Source organism: Metopolophium dirhodum, chromosome 6, assembly GCF_019925205.1.
Source record: "Metopolophium dirhodum isolate CAU chromosome 6, ASM1992520v1, whole genome shotgun sequence".
NCBI classification, from domain to species: Eukaryota; Metazoa; Arthropoda; class Insecta; order Hemiptera; family Aphididae; genus Metopolophium; species Metopolophium dirhodum.
The window spans coordinates 10,224,945-10,252,130 of NC_083565.1; the positions used below are offsets into that span (position 1 = coordinate 10,224,945).

At 31.2% G+C, this 27,186-nt stretch overlaps 1 protein-coding gene and 1 non-coding gene across 2 annotated transcripts in view; both read right to left on the reverse strand.

Annotated features, from left to right (window-relative positions):
- The window catches only part of LOC132947158 (uncharacterized), a 32,449-nt gene extending 23,209 nt beyond the window's left edge, over window positions 1-9,240 (reverse strand). The window contains exon 1 of the mRNA XM_061017369.1: window positions 8,705-9,240. Coding sequence (XP_060873352.1) covers window positions 8,705-8,758 — 54 coding nt within the window. The 5' untranslated portion in view covers window positions 8,759-9,240. The remainder of the gene's footprint in view (window positions 1-8,704) is intronic.
- Window positions 9,241-26,350: 17,110 nt separating this feature from the next.
- Window positions 26,351-26,424, reverse strand: Trnat-agu (transfer RNA threonine (anticodon AGU)). The gene has a single exon. It is a non-coding gene; the product is annotated as a tRNA-Thr (tRNA).
- Window positions 26,425-27,186: the final 762 nt, after the last annotated feature.

Below are 27,186 nucleotides of genomic sequence, written 5' to 3' on the forward strand. Positions count from 1 at the left end.
CGTCTTTATCAACAACAACAACAACAACAACAACAACAACAAAATAACAAACCCAATGTCATACTTTACTTTCTTCTTCCGTCAAAGTAAACTTCACATTTTTGATTCCAGTTTAATTACCGAGATCGCAATTTTATAAATACGAGACGATGTGAGTATGCGACTCTAATAAAATATAGCAACGTCGCACGTGACGTCGCACGTTTGGAAATCAGTCTGTCGCTTTTACTCCATATCGGAGGATTATATTATACCCACTGAAATTCGACGAGCATAATATTTTTAGCGATGTTACACGGAATCGACGTATACATAATAGTATATCATTTTCTTAAGCTAATATAGCGGTCATCGAAGAAAATAAATTACTAAATCCGAACGATGTCACGTAAACATTATGATTTCATGATATTCTGACACCTGCGATCAGCCAGATGTATACTATTTATTTTCAAATAGTTAATAAAATATTTTATGTTTTGTTTCATTAGTATAGTCGTATAAAACTAGTTAAACCGTTGCATGCGGGACGAATAATGTCGAACGTGGTTCGCGACGAGCGACTCCGCAGTATAATAACTGTACAAGTCTACACATTGATATCGGAGTTACTTGATACGATTATAATATAATTGTATTTAATCGGACTTGATGTGAATAATTTAATTGAATCAACGTTGCCGTCACACCAAACTCACATTTTCAATATTGACGTAATAGTTAATTAATGAACAGTTCAAGTTTAGACGAGAGGAATAGATAATATCTTGTATAGTGTATAGAGCACTTCACCATCGGTCGTCTCAATTGAACTTAAACGCTTATAAATATTGATTCAACGTTTGATAATTATGCAAAATGGATTCTTACTTCATAAAAATATCTCGCTTATAACGATGTGAAATCATTGATAAAGTTTGTCCCAGAAATTGACATAGAAAATGAGCATTGAGCGTATCCGGTAAAGTGGATCATTCTGCAGTATACATCATAAATATTCATAATAAATCTAACTGCCTAGAAATTTGTGCGTCTATGCGTCATACTCTATAACAGTTATAAGTTATAACACATAATATTAGATTTGATTTTTTTTTTCTCTTTTCTTTTGTAACGAATTCTGTTATGATACACATCGTGTAATGTTAACGCCAAAAGAGGCTAAGCCCGTATAACTAATAAAATAAAATAAATAAAATATCATATCGTCCCGTCCAGGGACAAACCAAACTGATCAATTCATTATGATATGGTATACCGAAGCACAGCGATCGGCGATAGGGCCCCCACGCGGACAGGCGAAATCCAAAAACCTCTCGATCGCACTACTTTCGCGACACATATTATTATTATACTCATGTCGCGGTCCAGCCGACCGCGAAGCGTCATTGCCGAAATTCAATATCAAATTATTTTGATTGTTATATTTTATGATAACCGTCGCCATACACTATATTATTATCATCATCATCATATTATTATTATCGGTTTCTTCGCATTTGTTATTGGTATCTTGAATGAAATTGGGACGATAATCCCGCGTGTCGACGACGACGGTGTCATCGCAGCACATTATATATAATATATACTATTATAGTTAAACTACCAAAATACCAATATACATACTCTATACTATTATGCTAGTTGTTAATAGTATATAGTTGACACGTTTTAAAATTCGTGAAAATCACGAAAATTTGTAATTTTTTTAGTGAAAAATATTGCATAACATTTTTAATTAAATTTTAATAGTCAAGGCTTGAAAATTCAACACAAATCTACCCACAGTTTATTCTTGTATCGACCCGTGGCTTAAATATACAAGGTTATTGCACATAGCCTTTATTGTTATCAAACAAAAATAAAATGTCAGCGTAAGGGTACAGTCCATATCTCAGAATCTAGAAAATATCTAGAATATATCATAGTATAGCCAGTATAGGTCGTCCCCTTAAGTTGCCATTTAAATTCCTTGATGTGAAAAAATGATATAGTGGGTAGTACTATTGCAATAACTTTGTATATTTATAATAGTCGCATGCAGCAACTTAAAAGTGTCAAAAATACATACACATACAGTTTTTCAGACAGATATTTTTATAGACATTTTTAAGTTGCTTTGATTTTTTGCAAAATGTTAGATATTTTTTAAACGAAAAATATCGTTTTTAGTTATTTTGTTGTACCTTATCAAATTAAAAATAATATTGTTCACGTTGTATACAAACATATTAGTACCTAGATTAGAAAAAAAACTACCAGGAATGTATTATAGTTACCGCATAAACCATAAGCGTGTGAATACAATGACGATTTACATATTTTCGGGATTTGTAAAAAACGAAATTCAACATAAATATATACGCGGAGACAACCGATAACCTACGTTATATTATTTACATAATTTACACAGCAAGTAACTGCGATAGACCGAGTGAACCTATCGGTCCGGCATACGTATGTAATAATATACGTATCGATTCTAATATTCTATAATATATATTATATTTAATTCGAGTCCGGCGGAATCGACCCATACTGCAATATTATTATAATATTCAACGATTATTTATATCGCATAATTTATCGATCGTCCGTTTTATTTTATTTTTATTATTTTTTGCAAATCTAGCGGTGTCTTCTGCATTTTACCGGAAAACGATTGCACGCATAACCGCGTACGGAATGCCATAATGATATATGTACACGACATATACCTACATGTGCATCGTTTACGTACGCCAACGCAGCATGTGGACCGTATAGACGTAATATTATAATACAGAATATAGACGACAGCAATTTTCTGGTTTCGGAAACCGATACAGAAAGTCCTATACCTATATATATATGCAGATGTGTATGACACACTACACGACCAATGTTACAATGGCTGTATGTATATACAACCGATAAACGTCTACGCCCGCGAAACGGGTCGGCGGCAATCGCGTCGACATTATGTACATAATATTTTTTATCGATCGATGACGCGTTTACCGGATACATATTATTATGACAATATGCAGGTAATGTGTCGTATTGGTGGTAAAAAAATCGCCTCGTCCGCATTGCAGCGCGTGACCGGATAGAGATCAAAAATCAAATCGTCCTAATCGCGTGTGAAATGCGAGATGCATAAAAAAATATGCAAAAATGAATACGAGTTGCGTTCGGCGACAATGATAAAAAATAATATCTGTACGGGTTTTTAGTTTATTTACTTTATCGTATATATTATCTTGACGACATTATACACCTATAGTATACAAACACAATATTATTTCATATATTAAAAAAAAAAAAACAATTTACTATTGACAACAGACGAATAAAAAATGTCTGCGGAACGTAATGGATAAATAATATGAAAATATCCAAACAAGATGGCTTTAATTCGTTGACAAATAATTAGCATAGGTAAACATTTTTAATTAAAATAAAATTTATAAAAATAGTTATTTATAATATTATTGTGGCGCGGTGTTAACATTCAGTCACGAAACGTGTTATGAGTGTACGCACCTGCCGGTATCACTACTTCCCGGGTGGGTGACCACCCGGGTTTTTAGTGTCTAACCCATGTCCAAACTAACCACACCCTCCCCCACAGTAACAGGCTAATGACTTCAGTTGTCGAACACTTCATTAAAAAAAAAAAAAAAAATTATATATTATATGATTGTACCAGATACTTACATTTATAAGTTTTTATACTACCTATAATCATTGGATATTAATAAATTACATGCAATACGAATTTAAACAACATCAATAATTAAGCTTTGTCGACTAAACCATCTGCTACAACTCCTAATTCGGAAAAAGAAGCAAGGGAAATTTGACAATATTGTATTGTTTTGTATACATATACAAATCAGGCCTGAAATTCGTTTGTTTAATCTAAAAAAAATCGGTTGCACCCACGACAAAAAAAAAGCACTCGAATCGACCCGAATTTTAGTTTCGGCACGAAACTCGCGAATGCAGCCTAAATATTGAACACTGTTAGCTGATATTATGTTAAATCTTAAAGGCGAGACGTCGGCGGTCGTAATATTACCGGCGGAAAACGATAATAATAGTGCATGATATTATAGCCATGATTTTTCTAGGTATTATATTATATTAGTACCTATACGAGCGATATGCGTATAAAAAGTACCGGTGTGTATAATATAATATATTATCATAATATAAAATGTATAATATCGTTTATTTATTGTAATGCAATATTATTATGACGTGGTATCGTTCCCACGAATCCGGGTGATCGAAATGTGTAATATTCTCTCGCGCCCGCGGCATCGCTAATCCGACCGGAAAACGTCTGACGAGAAGATTGCCGTGCAACCATGTCAATACAATAATATTACGATTATTATTATTATTATTATTATGTATTATGTTGCACGCGCGTTTATTAAACTGTTCTTCGGAAAACGGCAATAGGTATGTGCTGTACACGTATAGGTACCGCAAATGTGAAATATTGCAGTTGGTGTAATCTGATGAAATGTGCACGGACTGTTTGCCCGACGCCAGAATTAATGAGTGCAGACTTTTTTCAAATCACACTTTTGGCTTTTCAAAAAAAAAAATGCATAGGTTGTCAAACGACACGTTACACGTCGCTGCGCTTAATATTACGTATAACGCCTCAAGTTTCGCTTTGTTATATTATTAGTTATTATTAATCGCAAACCACTGTTATTATTTTGGCAAAATATACTAAAACTGATCAAACACGCACTGTGTGTGTGTGTGTGTGTGTGTATGTGCTCGCGTAATAATAGAGCTGATAAAGAATAACAATTAATAATGTACAACTCTCGGTGCAACCGTCGCGCGCATACATTAATGCAGTTTTTCTCGAACGACCCGCGGCAGCTGCAATTAATCCTTTTCCAACGGTTCCGGTCACCCGTGAACAATAATATTTCATTCGCGTTTTTTGAAAATTACAATATTGTTACAACAGACATCGCGATATCATAGTATAATATAATACATTAATATATTGTTATGTTCTACTGCTCCGCGTATGTATTATAATATATTACGGGACCGGAGCTGTCGAAATTATCCTCAGCTGTACACGCTAATTAATCCAGTCGCGGATCCGGCCCATTTGCCGTTGTCCGCAACGCGCACATATAAGTTCATTATATTTTAGATATTATAATGCGTTTGAATAATATTATACGAGACCGACCGCGTGTCAAACATATTAATATTAAATATAAGGTAATATAACGCAATAATAATAATACCCGTGTATAGGTACATTATATTATTATTATTATTATTTATTATTATTGTACTGCGGCGCCGTCTCGCACAAAATAATATGTTGATTACGCTCTAATTACATAACTGTATTGTATCTGTGTAGTGTGTACCGTAGGGAGTCTCATCTGCTCTTCTCGCACCTGTTGCACTCGCGCCAATCGACCGATATAACACGCGATTTATAAGAAATCTATACAACAATAATATTTTATGTACACCCGTTTTACATCACGGCCTTACATTACAATATTATATTATAATAATATAGTCCTATAGCTGCGGTCGGATTTTTTTTCCGACGACTCGGTTTAACGATATTTAACTTACTGTATTACACACTTAAACATCATATATTTTGTATAAGTATTAAGGACGCCCATAGCTGTATAATAATGATAATAATATAATATAGTCATTCCGGTAAAAGAAAAAAAAACATAATTTTGATTCAGAGCATTATTGATTTTGACGGTCATTATATTATAATATATACATATATAATGCTTCGATGCAGGTATTCAAAACTCCAGTTAACATTATAATACCTGTATTATATCGATAATAACCGTAATTTTTGTTTGTGATACATTTATTTACTATTATAATTTATAATATATATTATATACAAATATAATATTATGTGTGTATGTGTAACGTTTCAAAACAAAAATCCCATACACACTACAATTATTGCCCGGGAATATAATAGGATTTCGTGAGTATTATTAACATATAGCGCGCTGGATTAATATTAAATTGTACATAATATTATAATTATTAGTCTTCATCTTCGTTTATGTTATAATGGACACATTTAACCGTTTTTGTATAAATTAAGTTTTTATATTATACACAAATTGTTATTTTATAATATGTTTATTGCAGGGTATTACGTTTTTTTTTTTTGTACTTGTTTTAGAACAATTCATTTTTTTGGTATAAAACTAAATTTATATATTTTGCTCAACATTTCGTTTTAATAAATAAAATACGTCACTCAGTTATTGAGGTTTAGCTCGTTAAAAATAATACTGACATTGATCTTGATAGTTATAACTATTCTCGTTCTCACAACTATTCAGAGCTTCCATCACTATAATGACATTTTTTAACTGCTCTGTCTATTTTTACTTTTTAGACCTAGTTTTTATAAAGGTATCTTATTTATTTTTACATTAAACTGAATGTTTTTATATATTTATTTATTTAATTTACTGGCAATCACGGTCACAATGTTGCCTTACGTTTACCTAATAATTTTTTTTTTTTAAAGAAATTTCACGTGGGTATCGCACAAATTTGTCATAAGAATCACACCCATTGTGTAAAACCACATTCAATATAGTTTCCATTATACGTATTAGATTAAGACACCGTAAGGGTTATAGTTCATCATTCATTTTTCATAGTTATTATTTTTCATTTACCGTATCCTTCGAAATTGGTTCACCGCAACCTGTCTAATTAAGAATACACTTATAACGATACACGCGTATCGTTGTTATCGAACATTACACTTTGTAAATAATGTTGTGTATATTATTATTATACAACATAGGAAATTGTTATATTATTGTATTATAATAGTGGTCATCATGAGTTACATGTTATATCGTTGTTTGTGTATTGCTGTATCATATTATAATTTATGCGTTCAATTCAATTAATTGTATGGCCGAAGAAATGCACCATTGTTTTAATGTCCAATAATAGTCTTAACAGATCGCATCGCGACGAATATTGTTATTGTAATATATTATATCGTATTGGGTTACATAAAATAATGTATAATGATAATTATAACAACGATAATAATATGTATACACACAGGCAAGTGGGTCTTGTGAACCGTTTAGCGCTCACCGATACCGATCGAAAAGACTTTAACGAACCGTTAAAAACGTACATAATATGCATGCGTGTATAAATGCACATTATAATAATATTATATAATGCTACACACGTCGATAACGTGGAAAGCAATGCAGAATCATTACCAATAACACCTTTCAATTAAATACTAATTATTTCCAGTGTTTTCCTATGTGTATTATAAACATTAAAAGTAATAGTTTCGTATTTTGGTCGCGATATCATATTATAACTTCTCGGAAAAACAAATAAATCCCAAGAATAATCACAAGTCGTTTAACCTAGTTTTTCAACCAGAACTGCAATTTTGCTCTATACGCTTCAAATATTGTGATTTTCATATTTTATTGAACTTTTAATCTTGTAAAAAAATATATTAAACCTGAATATTGTTTGGTGAGAGTGTGGGACACAATGATGAATGATGATAAACAACTATACACAAATATATATAGATATTATAATAATTAATAATTAATAATATAGGTATTCGGATAAACTCTCACACAAACAAGGCAAAAATTCTTCTTTTCTTAGCCAACTGATTAAATTAAATATTATTTTACATAATTACCTACGTTGCAAATGTTTTTATATAAAAAAAAAAAACTATAAGAACTAGTTTAAATAATATCCCAAAATTATTAAAAACGAACAACATTCATTGGAATATAATTTGAACTAATTTCTCTAATTGCGTAGAACAAATTGTTCTAGATTTTCAGATTCGTGTTAAATATTTTAATTTTCTATTACAATGGAAGTTGAAAAATCAGTTGTGGGAACGCAGATAATTGAAACGTCCAAACAATAATAACAAAACGATTAGTCCATATTCTTTAACCACAATTTAAATAAAGTTAAATTGTGTTGAGAACATATATTTTTATATTTATTAATTATGAACGCAATAATATTTGTGATACTCAAATCAATTTATATTCTACTCTTATTCACTCTATATAAAAATAAAAACGATCAATAACTGATGTTTAGTCTAATCGACGTGTATGATATGTACGTAGGTTTATCATTAGGTACTTTTAACTCTTAAGAACATTGAAACTCGAAATGGGCACAATAATATTATTGTTCTCATTAAATTGGACGTGCGTTTATGAGATTCAATAATTGGCTAAAAAACGAACAGACGAGATATTTTTTTTTGATTTACTGAAAGAAATGAGTTTGCTCGTTCGCCGGTAATCGATCGTAACTGGTCAATCTTTGCTGCATCCATCACTCACAAAAACTACAACAACAATCGCAAAAGCGGCTCGTATATTATTATATATACAATTTGGTCGATGTACCTGTATAATGATATATGTACGAATTTTCTCGATCGCAGGTAACCGATCGTAACCGGGCCGCGCAATCATTCGGCATACCGAGGCATACCTATACATCCAACACATTTCAAACACGCACTCCAATGCACGACGTCAACAGACTACCCGCGTAGTGCCGACGCAATCCGTGGTCGATCGGTGCACGCATAAAATGTCGGAAAAACGAAAACGTCCAATTTTGCACTCACCTTGAATACCGCCAACATCAGCAGGACGACGGCGCGAAAAGCGGTGCCATCCATTTTCGGGTGGGCGGCAGTGGTGGCGGAAAAAATACTCGAGCGGCGGTTGTTTCGGGGACGACAGGAAAACGAAAAAAAAATTCCACGACAGATATACGGGCTAAAAACGCAAATGTGTCAGCACTCGACAACGGAATGCTCGTCAGGCACCGTATGCTGCAGTGTTCTCGTACGACCGATCGCGTGAAATTCGTTCCCGATCGCGTGAAATTCGTTCGGTTCGAAGACGGGCGGGATTAGATTCAAATTTATCGTTCCCGATATTAAGACAATATTGTACAGGTAGCTGACGTGAAATACGTATTATAGTGTTTATCACAAGTGGTCAAACACGAAGTCCGCGGAGAAGACGACACGGGGGCGGCGAACGATCTCGACAACGGCGGTGTTTGCGGTTTGGGCGCGACGGACGTTGTGACGTGCGGAAGACGCGACCAACGGTGCCTTGTGCGAGCGTTTCGTCGCGACTCGGAAACGCGCGCGCGTGGTGTGGAGTGGTCGCTACCGCCGCCGCCGCCGCACTATCACCGCTGTCACGGGCCAGCGAATCAACGCGCGTTCCTGTTCGTCATTACTATATAATATTATTACTATAACTATTCACTAAAACCAAAACGATTACTATTACTATTGCCTATCTTCTTGTTTGCTGACGGTTGCAGCGGTCGTTGTCGTTGTCAAACAATAATATCAACGGCTAATAATTTATACGAGGATAAGACACCATCCCTACAGCCGATGTCCGATTCGTACGGCAAACTGTGATCGAACCACAGATATAATGATATTGTGTGTATTACAAATACCTGTTGATGTATGGATGTATTATACATTTATGTTGTGGCTGTACTGTTGGACGAGTCTGCTGTTTATATAGTTATTGTACGTACAGATATCTGTGGACCGAACAGTCTTTAAGTCACCGTAATGGTTATACTCGGCTGTGGTAGTCATTGATTTATGGTAAAGAAAAAAATGTTATCTGTAGATAATATATTGTAACATAATATGTCTCCCTGTAAATCCCCCAACTATCAACTTTGAGAGAGGTTTCTGCAGTTTCTGGTATTGAATTTAGTTTTTATTTTGGGATTCAATTTCCGATACATACAGGAAAAAAAAATTGTGATATTATTTGTAAAAAAATTGTTTGGTAATCATGGTTGTCATGGACCGTCTCAGGTTGGAATCGTTCTTTTATCGTATACAATGATTTAACATTTAATTCAAATTTAACACATCCATATTACTTACAGTGACCTACTCAATTATGAGGTATTTTTGATTGACGTATTTTTTTTATTGATATTCATTGTAGTAACTTATTTTTAGTACAGTGTATTGAAGTTATTATATTGTATTATTATTATTCACTACAATTATATACAAAGTATAATAGTGATTACTCTTCAAAAATAAATAATTACTAATTGTCTTTTGAAATCCTAATAGTAACTGAGATATTGATTGATTGGACATTAAGCGCAATACGTAGCAGAAGTGTACTTAATAAAAATCCTACAGTACTCTTCGAGGGGGGGACTTAGTCCCCCCAGTTCAAAATCTAATAATTAGTACTAATTTTTATATTCTGTGGTACTAAGCAATATGGTCTATGAGGAGGGGGGCTTGAGTCCCTCCCCAAAAAAAAATTTAGTCAATTTGCGCCTATGGTGCTAACTGCTTGACTGCTAGATATACACTGCGAGTTATTATTAAGAGATACGTCAAAAAGGATAACTGCCCTGCAGCTAAAACGTAAAACATAAATTTAGGTAGCAATAATAAGTAACTAATTCGGAGGATTTCAAGAAATATAAAATTTATAAAAAAACTAATTCGGCTTGAATTTTAAAAACAAATCTATGAAAGATTTATGAATAGGAACACTAATCGATAAAATAAAGACATTTAAATAATTGTTTCAATAGAACTGTCGCATGGTTATAAAAGTAGATTACGTTGAAAAAAAATAAAAATACTTGGTAACCTGTCAAATTATATTAAATATAATAATTATAAAAAACTGGAGAAGTCACTCTGCTGTATAGTAGGTATCGTGTGTACCTTTTCATTGAGTAGGTCACTGTAATGGATGTGTTAAATTTGAATTCCGTGATAAATCATTGTATAGGTACGAAAATACAGCCTATACTTCTAAAAATATTTTATAATGAATTTATATTGCTATATAAGTTATTTAGTTTTCTAATAGTATACGATAAGTTGAACTAATTTTTCCAAAAACAAATTGCGTATTATACTATATAATATTACTAGCTGTTATTACTTATTATTTTATAAATCAATACAGACATAAGTACAGTGATAGGTCCATGATATAAATATACTAAAATCTTAAATATTTTAAAAAATTTTAATTTGTTCATTAAATTAGGTATCTAATTGTAGAATATTTCAAATTTCTACAATTAATATTTTTTGAATTACAACGAAATATAAAAACAACTTATATTTAATTTCCAAAGCATGGGTATTTTAGTTAAAAATTTCCATAATTTTTAACTACAAAATAATTTATATTATATTATGTTAGTGATTTTGACAAATTTCGTCAATATTAAAATCTAAATAAAAAAAAAATGTCGATTGTTTATTTTAATATTTATTAATTGTGGACTGCGGTAATAACTTTATATTACGTTTTCAATGTTTTACTCACAAATAAAAGTTTTGTATTGCATAAATAAAAATATCAAAGCATTTATCTATTCACTAAAACAATATCTAACTATCTAAGATAAAAAAATTAAACATAAATCATTATAAAACCAATACATTCTTTACTCTGTTCAAAATCCCTTTTTTCCCTTTATTTTTATATACATAATCTGTATCTCAAGGGTACAATAAAAGTATTAGCTAAAATACAAAAACTAAATACATGAATAAACTTGATAAAAGTAGTGATGACCCAGTGATGTCACTTTTAAATGAAGTTTTCTGTACGGAATCTAAAATCTAAAATAATAGATATGGCAAAATTATTACTATAACAACTTATTATACACATAGGTATTCAAAACCCATCATGTGGCCTAAAGTGATAGAAACATTATTTTCCAAACAAAAACCGCACTTTTTAACTGTTTAATAATATTTGTTTTATAATTTTGTTGCTTCTAAATCAGAATTTGAACAAGTGGTTTTAGACTTCATCAACTTTATATTGTACCTACTAAGGTAGCCCACTGCTAAGATTAATAGTCCTTAATATTGTTTTTGAATAACATATAAGATAGATGTATAATCTAATACTTAACAATTAACACTTTAACCCACTGTTTAATTTAGTTGATATAATTAATATACCTAATACCCAAACAATTTTCACAAATTATACAATTTAGATCGATTGTTATGAAACACTTTAATTTTCATATGAACCTAGTCCCAATTAAACCAAATATTACCAAACCAATTGGCAATTTCGTACCATGGACTATATTAATTAAAAATTATATACATAAAATATGTGTTTTTGTAAATTGTAAAAAGATTGGTAATCTTTTTAAACGTCAATATGCCCGAGCTAGAAGCTGAAATACAAAATTGTTTTTTACGAATTTATTTATCTTTATTAAAGATCTATGATACTGACTATAGTAATACGAGCAAGTTTCACCTAACTACCTTATAATCGATTATCAAGTATGAATTATAACGATCCCGTTATTAGATATCCAATGTCCTGTGACATAATAAATCACTAAAATATATTTTTATGTCCAAAAACGCCGATTAGACATATTAAAAGGGGTGTATGATATTCAATTAAGCTATATTCCATACACTTAGAAATCTGCAGTGGTTTACTATACTATATATACTTAGTACTTATTATGGGTGTAACCAATTGTAAAAAAAAAATAAAATAATAATTATTATTACGCGCGGGCAGTTTGATATTAATATTTTGTCTTAAAACATAAAACAATTATATAATATAGTTTTGGATTACCTTATAACTTTTAAGGATTAAAATTAAATAGAACAAGGAAATAAGTTTAACGCAGTAAATGGATCAGTAATATATTTTTTATAATATATTGTATATAAATTATAAATAAACCTTTTTTTGGGAAATACTGTCGTTGACCAGTAAGTTAATAGCTATATAGCTTTCAGATAAAACTGTTTTTACACCAATCGCGCTCGATTTAATTTACTGTACATTTTACTATTTATTCGAGTAAAAAAATGGCCTCGATAATGAATATCCTATTTTCATATTGAATAAAAAATTGTACATTTAAAATGTATAATTGTAAAATTAAATCGTATACAACAAAAAATTGCAACTTATTTAGATTACAAATAAAACCTTATTTTTTTTTAAACCAGGTGGCAGTGTATTTTTGCATAACAAATCGGTGGCCACGTCATTCCAAATCTATATTATCCAATCTATTATAATATAATATCACACATATTTGGATTAATTAATTCTACAACTTGGTTTACATCAACAAATCGTATGGCACACACATTTAACACGTTGAGATAACGAACTATTTATCAGTTTAACACACAGGTTGTTTACACTTTTACATGTTGAATGTATTTAACTTTGGCATGGTGAAACATGTTTATTGTATTCAGGACACACATTGGTGTGATTCCGAAATTCAGCCCATGTTTGAGACGTTTTTCTTCATATTCTTACACAAATATTCTAAAACTTTTTGTTTATAAATTGAATATCCTGCTGAAAATACTCATCCAAAATTTGTCTTTACCATAAAATAGATTTATCGAAATAATTTATAACAGACGTCAACCAAACTGACCAAATAGGTACAATTACATAAAATATAATAATCAATTCAACTCATAAAAATATTGTTGCATTGGAAAGGTTTTTAAAAAACAAGAAATAATTAATTCTAGGACAATCAACAAACCCATTGACCCAAAATAATATAATATTATATAATATATTACTCGAAAATGGTACGTTTTCAGTTTTTTCACGTCACAACTAATCTATATATAATTTGAGGGTAATTTCCGGTATATCTTCCAGTAAGTGAAATATTTTAATGACTATATCATTTATCATACTGATTATTTGCGAAAAATGTCCACTTTGGAAAGAAATATTGTCAACTACCATGAGTGAGTACCACCTACTTATGTCTTATGTCCTACAATAATACAGCGTGATCCATTAACGCAAGACACTCGTTATTTAAAAAAGTATTAACATTTTTATTTTTGGAATATCAAAATTTTATAACATTTTAACAATAATTTTTATACCCCTATTATTTTAACACTTATTTTTGTAGGTCAATTTAGGTGTTACCATTTAAAAATCCAAAATTGAGAGGTACATGTTATAGTATTAAAAAAAAAATGTGAACATTTTAGAAATATTAATACTTTGTAGGTAGAATTCATTAATTTGAATATTTCCAAAAAAGTAGTGTTGAATGGATCATCCTGTATAATATATTTGTGAATATTTTGTTAATATATTATGATTCAGAGGATTATATCCGAATCTCGTGTGCTGATAGTAAACCTGCACAACTATATTGTGTTTACATAGTATTTAAAAAATGTCTGTCTCTATTTTCTGGACTCTTATGCTCATTTGAACTTATCTACAAGATCAAAAAAAAAACATTAATTGTTCGTTATTTTCATATATTCGTTTATAGAAGTACATTTTATAAGTACAAGTTAATTTTCATATCATGTTCTTTAAAATTTGAATTAGGTACTGATTGTCATTTAAAAATCGAAATTTGATAATAGCAAGGAAGGGGGGACAATAAATCGGAGTAAAAACAACTATGAACGATGAGACATTTTGGGAACACGGCTGTGTATATATTATATTATATATATATTTAACAAACAATGAACAGTCAAAATGGCCCAAAAAGTCACAACATTGCAAACCGTTTTCAGTGCGATATTGACGTTTGATTATAATTTATAATGCTAACTAAAGTCTTTGTGATTGAAAATAACAAGTCAATATGATAGGTAGCACACTAACACGTGAAAATATGAAAAACCGACGACATTGCACGGAAATATCATAGCTAAAAAACGTAGTAGGTACCTCATAATCTCATTCGTGCACCTCAAAATGCGCATTATTCCATACAGTTAATTCGTTCGCTATAAGTATTCATTCATTATAAACACAATAATTTTAAAACTATTTAAATACTAAAATACCCAATGTTGCCGTGGGGCATGATAAAAAAAACAAAATTTATTATGACATTATAATATTTAAATGCATCGGTTGAATAATTCATTTCATTCGCTTTTACATATTTCCATTTTTATCACAAGGCAATCCATCCATAGTATAATACTACGTATAGGTAGGGTTATAAATTATAATATTATCTGGTGGAAAAACTTATGTTATGTAATGTTATACCTACACCTAGGTATAATTATAGTTATTTATCGAACTCCGATTAATTGACGGTGATATTAAAACAGTAAATTATTTACCGAAAGGAGTGGATGATTTAATGCACATTTAAGCTTCATTGAATAAAATGAATACAATTTTTTACGCTATTTGTGAATATAATTATATGTAGGTAGGTACAGGTACTAAATATATGTTATTATTATAATAAATATATCACCTTTATATAAGACCTAGGTTATAGGTTTGGCGTATTGCGTTTAGTATCGATATAACGTTGCCGTCCGTCTAACATTCTTTGGCTCTTTTTCAGACCAGAGACCAAACAATGATAATATTATTATTATTATGCACCTACAATACCTACATCAAAACCCGTTGTCTTTTTGTCGAAAAAAAAGAAGTAGGAGGAGGTAAAAAATCTCGAGTAAGGTGCTAAAATAGATTAGTTCCATAACGTGTTAGCGGTGTTTATTTAATATGCAAATGAACTGTGGTGGCGAAATACGTGTGAAACAATTGTAATACTGCAACGTCGCGGCGCGTATACAAAATAACACGTACCGCTACCCGGCAAAATATGTAATGTCACTAACTGTGTGTGTGGTGTCCGGGTCGTTTTCTTTCTGTTCGAATGCCGTTCGTCTTTTTCCGTGTACATAATATATAATAGGAGTAATAAATGCGCGGCTTGTATATTATGTTATTAGCGCGTCTTCACGCTTATAGAGCTATATCCACTGTTTGTGTTTCGAAAAGCGTACGTGACGGTTTTATCCATACGTCGTTCTAACTTTTAACGAATATGTTATTACGACCACACATCCGGCACTTGGCGCACATTTACCCTGCAAATACAATATCGGTTTCCGTAAATGTATACAATTCAAGTCATTCAAGTCCGCACGAAAAAATTACCACAGAAACCCATTTTTACCCGCGGAAATTGAAACGCGGCGCTTCAGCCCCTCCCCTCCCCCCATTGGTAGTGCTGTGGCATAAATCGTGTGTAATAAAAGGCCAAGTACAAACCATATGATATTTCTGAAAACAGTTTTGAAAAAACATTTTGCGTATTATTAATTATTCGTAGAGGTTATTGAGGTTACGTGATATAGTAATAACAACCTAGCATAAAGTAACGGATATCAAATTCTGATATTTATTTTGATTAGCCCTCCCCCCACCCATTAAAAAATCCTTGGTACGCCACCGGGGTACTGAATAATGATGGTAACTGAGTATTATGGAGTGTACGGTGTACCCATGCAGGTTTCACGGACACCCGGTATATTATAGTTGCGCGATTATATGGCAATATTAAATGTGCGGAATGCGATAAAACTATACCTACTAGTCTGCAGGGGTATAGTACTACAACCTATTAAGGTAAATAATATATAATGCAAAATATACCCATATGTGTGCAGTCTTCGGAAAATAATTATCTCACCGCCTCTGGTGCCCTAAATAATTCATCGTGACCATTTGTTAAAAACAAAAACAGTTGCGGGGGAAAAAAACGTGACTACTCAGCGATCAGGAATCGCGTGAAAAAAAGCCTATGATTAACGACTCCGCGTTAATCGACTAATGTATAGGTACACATAATATTATACGGCTGCAGCAACAGCGACGGCGGCGTTGTTTTCGATCGGTTTATAATCGGATGATATATTTTTAATTCGCTGCGGCGGCGGGGCGAACGCGAGGCTCGATTACGGGTTTACGGTACTTTTCAGCTATAAATCTATATTAGGTATATCCATCGATAAAACGGAAATAAACCCCCAGCAAACACTAATATAATATAATATATATACATAATATTATATATATTACTTTACCGGAAAATCTTTATGTATAATATTATATGTATATATAAGACGTTTTATACGAGTCACATCGTGCAGATATCCGTTCTCGCAGGCCTGCGGTTAATCGGTCCGAAACGGATATTGTTTCGAGTATAATAATATTGTTAGCGCAAATGCGTCTTGTACGCCACTGCGATAACATTATATTTAACACGGGGTACAACAATAATATGATGTATATGTATATAATACACAATATACGGTCCGGGCCGTATCGGAACGCGCGGAAATCTCAGAGACTTGAACGCCCGAATCACTCGTCGGATCACCGGACACGATCGGGTCAAAGTTCTCGTGAATACCCGCACCCGCTCATCTGCAGCTGCACCTGCGACGCGTCTCGTTTGGCGTCCCCGCAAAAATGCGCTTACTGCAGTACGTTGTGCGATGACGTCTCGACAAGGTATAATAATAAGTAATAACACATAGGTATATAGGAAATAATACGCCATTGTTATTTTTCGGTACATCGAACACCACGACAACGCACAAAATGCGTTCTCGTGAATCCGTCGTGCGTTATATTGTACATATAATATTTGTTCGCGTGATGCACGCGTAGGTATATGTATATTATACAGTGTAACTGTGCAAAGGCTGCAGAAGACGAATCATAGTTGCCACGGGGGAACCATCGATACGACGACTCGACAAAACGATAATATATACGCGTATAGGTTAGTATAGGTATACGTGGCTATATGTTGCAGGTAATGTATAGGTAACGTTAGAATTTTAGAGAAAAAAAACACAACATTTTTACTCGAAGGGAATAAGTGAAGAATAAGGGAATACGTATGGCAGGTTCCTATTATTGGTTATACGCCACAATATATCATTTCATAGAGCACGCCATGAATTTTCTGAATTTTTTAATATACATATAGTAGGTATATATATTATATAATTGTACTACTCATACTCGTGGTCCATATTTTTAAATATTTACATAATATAATGTCCAGTGATTATAAAAATGTATGTTTTTGTTTTGATTTAGAGGTCCAAAAGGTCAAAGCTATTGATTTATTATTTCATTTATTCGTCTACCTATCTAAAAATACATATAGATATTATATATAGTTCTAAGAGTTGAGGTTCAGTGTGCGTTATCCATTGGACGGGGCCAATCAGTGGCAATGAACTGTGGAAATGAAAAGACGTTTTGCGCCGCATTGGTGTATACCTACATTGGTGCGTGTGCCCCTATTATATACTTTTGTTGTACTCAGGTACCTACGACACGCGTGTTTATCTATTTGCACGTATGTGTGAGTGCACCTATATTTACCATAGCTCATATTCGCATGTTAATATGATTATCGTGTTATTATTGTTATTATATGATTAGGTATACTTTATGGGCACAGTATACTACAGTGCAGGTACACAGTAGGTACACGTTATACAATGTATTGTTATGCAAATCGGGTAACGGAAAACCACGCGCGTGTGTGTTCGATTCGTGTCTAAGCCACGATTATCGCGCCCGAGAAAATCTCCTCGAGTGATTTTTCAAACTTAATATTATTTAGTCGTTTTTCAGCGGCTTGCATTATTGTTATTTCTCTCTCTCTCTCTCTCTCTTTCCTTATGATATCGCATTATAATACTTTTTTTTTTAAATCTACATAATAGTTTATTCGTCTGCACCTATAACAATAACATACAATATTCCAACATGTCAAATTAATGAGCGAAATTATTATCGTTTTAATCCAACATCATTTGGCAGACAGCGATTCACTTATACGAAATGACTGTATAGTGTTTAGGTGTACTATATATATATATAAATATCTGAACTTGAACTATTCTGAAATATACCTAATGTGATTTTCAAAAATAAAATTATCATTCGGTTCTTTAAAGGTAGTTAAGTAACTCATTATTATTTTATAAAACATGGTTCACACGAGAACAATACGAACACCATGTAAACCATGTTCTATGCGAAATATTTGCGAATCTATTAATACATTACGACAATACTAGCAATGTTGTCTATACATTTTTACATAATCTTCTCGGAAATAATTTTGTATAGAAATATAATATGAATATATGATAAAGCGTTTTTGCCGAATAATAGTCATTTATTTTTTTGCTTAGCGAATAGTCTTTAGAGTGTAGTTGATATTTGATTCTATACGCCCACGCCCGTGAGGATATACCTATTAGCCTTAGGTATAATTTTTGTTTGGGAAGATTATTTTTTCCCCGGCGGAATCCATAAGTTGTTTTTAGACTACCTGAACTGCCGGAATCGATATACCTTATCCCCTAGTATAAAAAGGTCTAGTGGAATCGATGAAACCCCTAGCCGTAGAAAGGGACTCGCCGCTTGGACAAAAACTGGTTTTTCGCCATTTTACCTATAAACTAAAAAAAATCAAAAAAATCATGAGATTAATGAAGATAAAATCTTGAAGTCAACATTTTTTACAAAAATAAACCCTATAAAATTGATTTCTACAGTTGTTTCAAATATAAAAATTTTAAAAATAACGTTTTTAACTTTTTACCAAAAAAATAAATTTAAAAAATAAAATATGTGTAGTCCTTGTCTCTGTAGGTCTCAGGAGATATCACAATGGATAAACCCTCACGGGACACTGTATAATTTATTGGGATTATAGAATCTCACTGTGATGAGACAATCTATTATCTTTTAAGTTAAGGATTACATTCTAATGAATCATACGAAAAACAATTCTGAGCGAAGACTTCCCGTCTCTGATGTGTCCCACCTCTATTTCTAAGGATATAATATGACCAAATTGCATAATTATATTATATAATAAAATATAGGTAAGTACTTGGTGTGGCGCGGTCTGTACACTCTACACTATAGAAACTCTCTGAGTGAACGCTTCGGCCGGTGTTTCTAGAACCCGGATGGGTGACCACCCGGGATTTTTAGCAACAAATCTTTGCCACACATACAAACAAGTTTCAACCAACCGTTCGTCCCCCTACAAACAACTTACAAACAAAAAAAAAACAGCTAATGGCCATAAATGCCGGGCTCAAGCTAAAAAAAAAAAAAATACAGGTAATAATTTTTATATCATATTATCATGAATTATATTACTGTTTTTAATTTATGAGTCGATACCGACGTACTTGAAAGTAGAACGATTTGATAAGTTTGTGATATAAAATGGTTGTAATTAATATACATTTTTTGAAAATTATTATTTTTGTCCAGAAAACAATATTATGTTTGCGTAATGAAAAAAAGTTTCAAATCCCTTATTTTTTTTTTAATTACAACATATTATAATATTTAACATTATTAGATGTAAAAATTGATATTTTTTGTTAAAATTAATACTTCTAAAGAAATGTTTGATACTTTTTAACTGTAGTAATAACCACTATATAATACCCATTTCACTGAGAGAAGCCTTTTGTATATCTATTTTATAAGCAACTATACGGATTCAATGTAAATATTTGGTGAACCTTTCAAGTATAAATCGGTGTCGCGTAAGTATTTTACCGTTTTCCTTAATTTATTTTTAGTTATTTCCAATTATTCAAAGTTCTTAAATTGTAAAAAAGGATTACAGGAAATAGTACTGAAAAATAGTGGAATCATTTAAATTTAATATAAAATTATTAAAAAATGTATTATAATATAAGACACACATATAATGATAAATCCAATACATTCATCGTACCACTGAGAATCTAACACAGACAATATACCCAATACCCATATAACAATATAATAAACCACAATGATTGTTTTCAGCCAATTACGTAAATGATACGTACGTAGGTATACCGTTTACACCAGTAGCGCATCCGGGGGTGTAGAGCCCAGCCCGGACCCCCACCCCCCCTGCTAATTTCATAGTATTTTATTTTATTATTTAAAGATTCCCTGACATTGTCATCAAAACTCATTGATATCTTATATATTAAATAACTGTGTTTATAATGTAATAAAATGTATGTATAATCAGGAGTGTTCCCAAGTACGGTATACTACACATTGTACGCCAATACTCTCAAGATATTGAGTATATATACTCAGGAATAGAATAGAACAGAAAAACAATAATAAAATACATTCCCCCCCTCCATTGAATAAATCCTGGTGGCACCACTGGTATACACGGTATATACCATATATCTATGTTGGTAAACGACGAGGTTTTCTTTATCGCGAATTGTCTCGCATACCTGTATAGATAAAATATAATTATGTATTTATCGGCATAGAAAATATAGGTTGTATATAATTGTATATTATGTATTAGAAAGAATCGTATACAATGCAGTCGTTTTACATGGCGTATTCAAACGCTTGAATCTAATGGACGAGCAAAGGACCTCAAATGGCACACCTATGTGCATATAATATCAGCAACTGTAGGTAGGTACCTATATAAAAGTGCATTCGCGACGCGCAAATAAGCAATAATAGTACTATATATAGCTAGCGATAATAATTAAGTGCCATTCCCATAACAGTATAAATGTATATTATTCTATGTACTCTCTATTGTAGATATTATTATGATACTATATAGGTAGGTATACATACTTTAATTTCTAGTACGGCGCGCGGCGTTGGGTTAACACGCTCGATGTCTCGTCGTCTCGACCATTTATTATATTATTATGTGTGGCAATTATAATAAATCATAATATTAGTATCACGTGTACTTTATTATCATGGTACAGCAACATAACATATTTCGTGAGTATTCGATTACCCAATGTGAAAAATAAAAACGACAGTCATAATCTGCGAATTCTATATAATATTATTATACTTATTACTTATAAATCGACGTCCTTGTAGAATATATTATATTATGTGAATAATAATAATTTTATTTCAACAATATACGTGTTGTGTTCTTGTGTATATATTTGTGTAGGCATGCGTCTTCACTGTATTATGTGCCTATTATATTATATGCCCTATATGTGTATACTATCATGATAAAAAAATATTATTGTAATATTAAATGTATTATTGTTATAATGATATTATTTCCACCAGGTGTCATTTGTTTAATATACTTTGGTATTACTTATTACTAAATAGTATATTATGAATTGAAAATTTGTATGTATTAGAAAGTGTTAGAAACTTAAAAATGGCTGCTTGCCTGCGTATAATGCATTTCCAACTCCACGGCAGAGGGTCGATGTTTTCGATCTCATTCTATTTTAACAATAATCACTATGGCTCATGAGTAATACTGTAAATGTAATTTTTCCTTGCCACTTAATCGGTTATAAAAATATTTATCTTTGAAAATATGAAAACTTATGTTTTTCAACCTCCATGTTTAGTGTTTACTTACGCATATTTAGGTGTGTGTGTCGTCTCGTGCAATGATTTTTTTTTCATTCAATGTATACCATCCAACACAGATAATAGAAAAAACTCTGTTTCCCGAAGTACATAAAATAGAAACACAAAATTATAATATCAACAACAATATATTATATTATATAGGTACATTAAAGTACAGTTTCGATTTTTAATGCATTCATTTCGTACCTGAACTTTTTTTTTATATTATTAAGGTAATAAACTCTCAAAAGATTATTGGCTTATAGAAAAATATATTAGCATGTAAATAATTTTAAAAACCAATTAGGATAGGTACAAGTGTAAATATGTTAGATTATATAAATTTGTATGATTTTGAAAGTTTTAAGAGAATATGCTTTGTTTGTCCAGGGCGTCCAGGCACAATGCTTCGTACAGATTTTTTCGAATTTATCGTATTGTTCTGATGTCTTCACGTTTGCAACAGTAAATTATAATATGTATTTAACGGAGAGGACTTGCTCACAAGTTAGGGATTGATTTGGAACCTGGACTCTTATGCCTGGACTTTTTCGGTATAGGTTCCTAATCTAACCTAGTAACTAAATATATAGTCACATAGTATATACTATAGTACATAATATGTACTATGTACGATGTACCTATCACCTATGTATGATATAGTAATATTATATATTATTCGGTGTTATTATTACTTACGTTTTATTTAAGGTTCGCCGATCACGCATGTGCAATATAATCAGGGAGCTGTGACTTATACATATGATTACGGCACTCTTAGATTGTGCTTATCCTCACAACTGACTCATCTCGTTTATAAGTAGGTATACCCGCGTATGAATAGGCGTGAAACGAATAAAATGTGATTTCAATTTTCTGTTCAATTATTTTTGAGTATTGTTTTTCATTTAATCTTCTTAAACTAATGAACATATATTCACATAACACAACATCCACGATCCACATGTCGACATAAGAAAGAGGTAACTCAAAAACAAAAACAAAAAAATTAATAATTGAGATATGACGTAACTCAATAGTAAATACTAAATTGTACGCATAGTAAAATTTATGTCAATCCACATAATTGAGTTATCTACAAGTAATAGAAGTTGTCCAAGTTTCAGTTAAATCAAAAAAATTTAAGAATAAGAATATTATGTGATTAAAACTTAAATATTTTGCATATGAACGATATGGTGTGCATGCCGGATATATATTATCAATAAAGACCGGATTTATATGTTTTTACATATCGTTACTGGGTGGGTCTATGCAGTCTTATGAGAGTAAAAAATGTGGATGGTTTGTTCAATTTTGAAAGCGTAGAAAAAAGTTTTTTTTGCATATTTGAGAATATTTCATGGGTTAGAGAATATTTAATCCATTTAGCATATATTGGAATATTTCATAAATTGTGAGAAAAAATTTGTATTTATTTTTAATTTTAATATTACGGTACCCAGAAAAAATTTTTTTGAACAGTTAGAATTTTTTTTTTTTTATCATTTCCAACTCTTACTAAAGTGTAATAATATTCCATTAGAATACGCAACTTTTAATACCTAATTAATACCTCACTATTATAATATAAAATTGAAAAAAAAAAATGTTTAAATGTATATTAAAGCAAATGATGATGTTTGTTGATTATTTTTGCATAGGTACTTTAGCATATTTTTTAAATTTTTAAGAGAATATAATGAGAATATTTGAAGGTTTTTTAGAGAATATTAGCATCATATTTTATGGTATTTTAAGAGAACATAAATCCGGTCTTTAATTATCAATAATACACCAATAATGGTGTCCGTTGTATTATCCGGTTTTAAACGGTTTTGATTTCCGGTGGCGCTACGCAATCGAATAGGGTTAGTGTAAAATAAACTCGTTTGAATCGATCGTTAAACGGGGTTCAGTATAACGGCGGTTTCGTACGGTGTCGGTGTATAAGATACCAAAAGTACATCGAAAGAAATGATACTTTTACTATGAATAATATTATATTATATAGGTACCTCTGCCTATACCGGCATAGTAAATCACGACAACGTATACGGATACGCGTGGAAGATCGATTAATGGTTCAGTTTTTTTTTTCGTTTATCATTTTTTTACGCGTCGACGATCGTCCGAAAAATAAACAAACATTATTATAACTCTAGTGACATAGTTTTTGTTCGCCGAAAAATAATCACTCGGATGACGTCGGATCGGCCGTTATAACAATATTTACACCCGGCGACAGCCCGTTGCGGACGATTAACCGACGTAAAAGTGCAAACCGATCGTTTGACCGTTTTTTTTTTTATTTTTCGGTGGCAAAAAATGCGTTTGGAATTTTTTTTCGACGTCAGCCGTCGGACATTACCGTTATTACGGCGGTACAACTATGTATATATTATTATTGTACATATTGTACGAATAGACTGTATTAGCCAGGTGGACGTCGTCCCGTTCATCATTCACGTGGTGCCCGAGTACTTATACGGAATATTATAAAATAAATAAGATCGTCGTATACACGGCGAAACCTCCCCTGACGGATACCTCTAGATAGTGGACACATCCGAATAGCAGACAACACTCAAGTGACCGAGAATGTCCCGTGTGTCCGGTATTTATAGGTTACATTGTATAATACTGGGCACGAGGTATAATATACACCATGCAATAATAGATAGGTACCAATTATAAATTATGCGAACGTATAATAATTTATTGGGTGACTGTGTATGAGTACCACCTGCCTATGATTAGTATGAACTATGAAATGTGAATAATTAAGTATTATGATTTTGTATTGAATCAATGTTCAAATATGGAATAATAGATATGAATAATGAATATTAAAGCATGCATAAAAATTACATAAGGTATACCTAGCTAAATACTTCAAATGAATATATTCATTATTATAGAAGCATAATATATTATGTGTTGGTTTTACTATACTGTATGGTTTTCTTTTTGCGCGATGTCACTTTATAGCAGAAAAAATGTATCAATTTTCCATTTTGAGGGTATTTAAACACGTGGTTAAATTTGGTAAATCTGGTTGCAAATAAGATCTAGAATGTACTTTGAGGTTTCAAAAATACAAAATGTTCAATACTTTTCATAGTTATCCAAAATTTTTTTAAAAAAATACGGAAACGGGAATATACTTTATAGTTTTATACCCAACACTAATTTTCGACATAATCGACTTTTTGTTGTTATACTAAAATTAATGTATTAGGATACTTGTATAGTAGATAGTAGATATAGTAAATTTAATATACCTGACATTTTCATCAAATATAATATGTAGGCATTTAGTATTTTCTAGAAATAATTTTCAAAATATTCTGGCTCTCATTGAATTATTTATAGACCTTTTAATTGATGCATTTTTATTTTGTTTTCTATAAATGTTTAAAAAAATATTCTGTCAAGAAAATTGAAAACAAGATTTGAGATACAAATTTTGAAAATTTTTAATGTTATTTGTGCAATAAAATACTTCATATTTTAATATTAATCTATAATAAGTAACATATTTCTAAGTACATTTTCAAACTAACTCTACTCTTAAAAATATATGATAGTAGTATTCAAAAATATATTTTTTACTGTTGAACCTAAATAAATAATATCGAAAAATATGTTTTACGCGTTACTGCGTTAAATTAATTTAATGCAATATTTTATGACAAAAATAATCTTGAAATCTAATTACAGATATTTTCAGATGGGCGTACTATTAAAATGTTTATTATAATTTATAGTATAATAGGTGCCTAAATTATTTTAGTATAATATATTATTATACTATTGGATATTGAATGTGTGATAATTTGATGTGCGCATTTTTAATGCGTTTTAATTATTTTTTTTACTACGTAGAAATAAAATAATATAAGAGAGAAAAAAAACTGAAAAAAAAAACGGGAAAAAAATGCAAAAAAATTGTTGAGGTCTCAACAAGGCTCTGGGGAGATTCGAACTCCCGATCTCCTGTTTACTAGACAGGCGCTTTAACCAACTAAGCCACAGCGCCGTTGGCATCAGTCGAGAAAATCGAGCAAACTTAAGTGTCGGATCCCACTATGCGTTCCGGTTTTGTTATATTGATTGCCGAAAGAATATATCCCAATTATGTATTCATCAAATATTATAGCTTTTATATTATGTTCGGGAAGTATTCTACAGACTATAATATAGTAGCTATGCAATATACTTACCAAATATATTATATTATATTAATATCAATAAACAATAAGTGTTAAACTGTTAACCTATTAGTTGTAATTGGTCGTAACAATTTGTTGGGTAATTTATTTTAGTTAATTTGACATCGCAATATCGCATAGAATCCTTACCTAAAATCATATTATAGGTTTTTCGTGATAACTAGAGCTAGATATGTACCCGAGTATGATATAGATTCGATAGGTACATAAAGTCTAGATTACAATTAATGTGCAAACAGAGCAAGCTCATAAATTTTTACATATTTGATATTTATGAGCATATAAATATTAATATAATACTATATTGATTATTTCTAGATTAAGTAGCATATATTTTATAAATGATAAGCATAATATTTAAAATTGTGAATATTATTATCAATTGACATCGTTAATTGTGTTATTAGTAAGACCCGTAGAAAATTATAAGATTTCCTAGATATTTATAAAAGCAAACCTACTGTTATTAGATTGTCAAAGGTCTTTCAAATTTTGAAATATTAGCAAAATATTATTGTTATACAGTGTGATATTGATACTTACAGTGCTTAACCTGCGTAAAATGTATA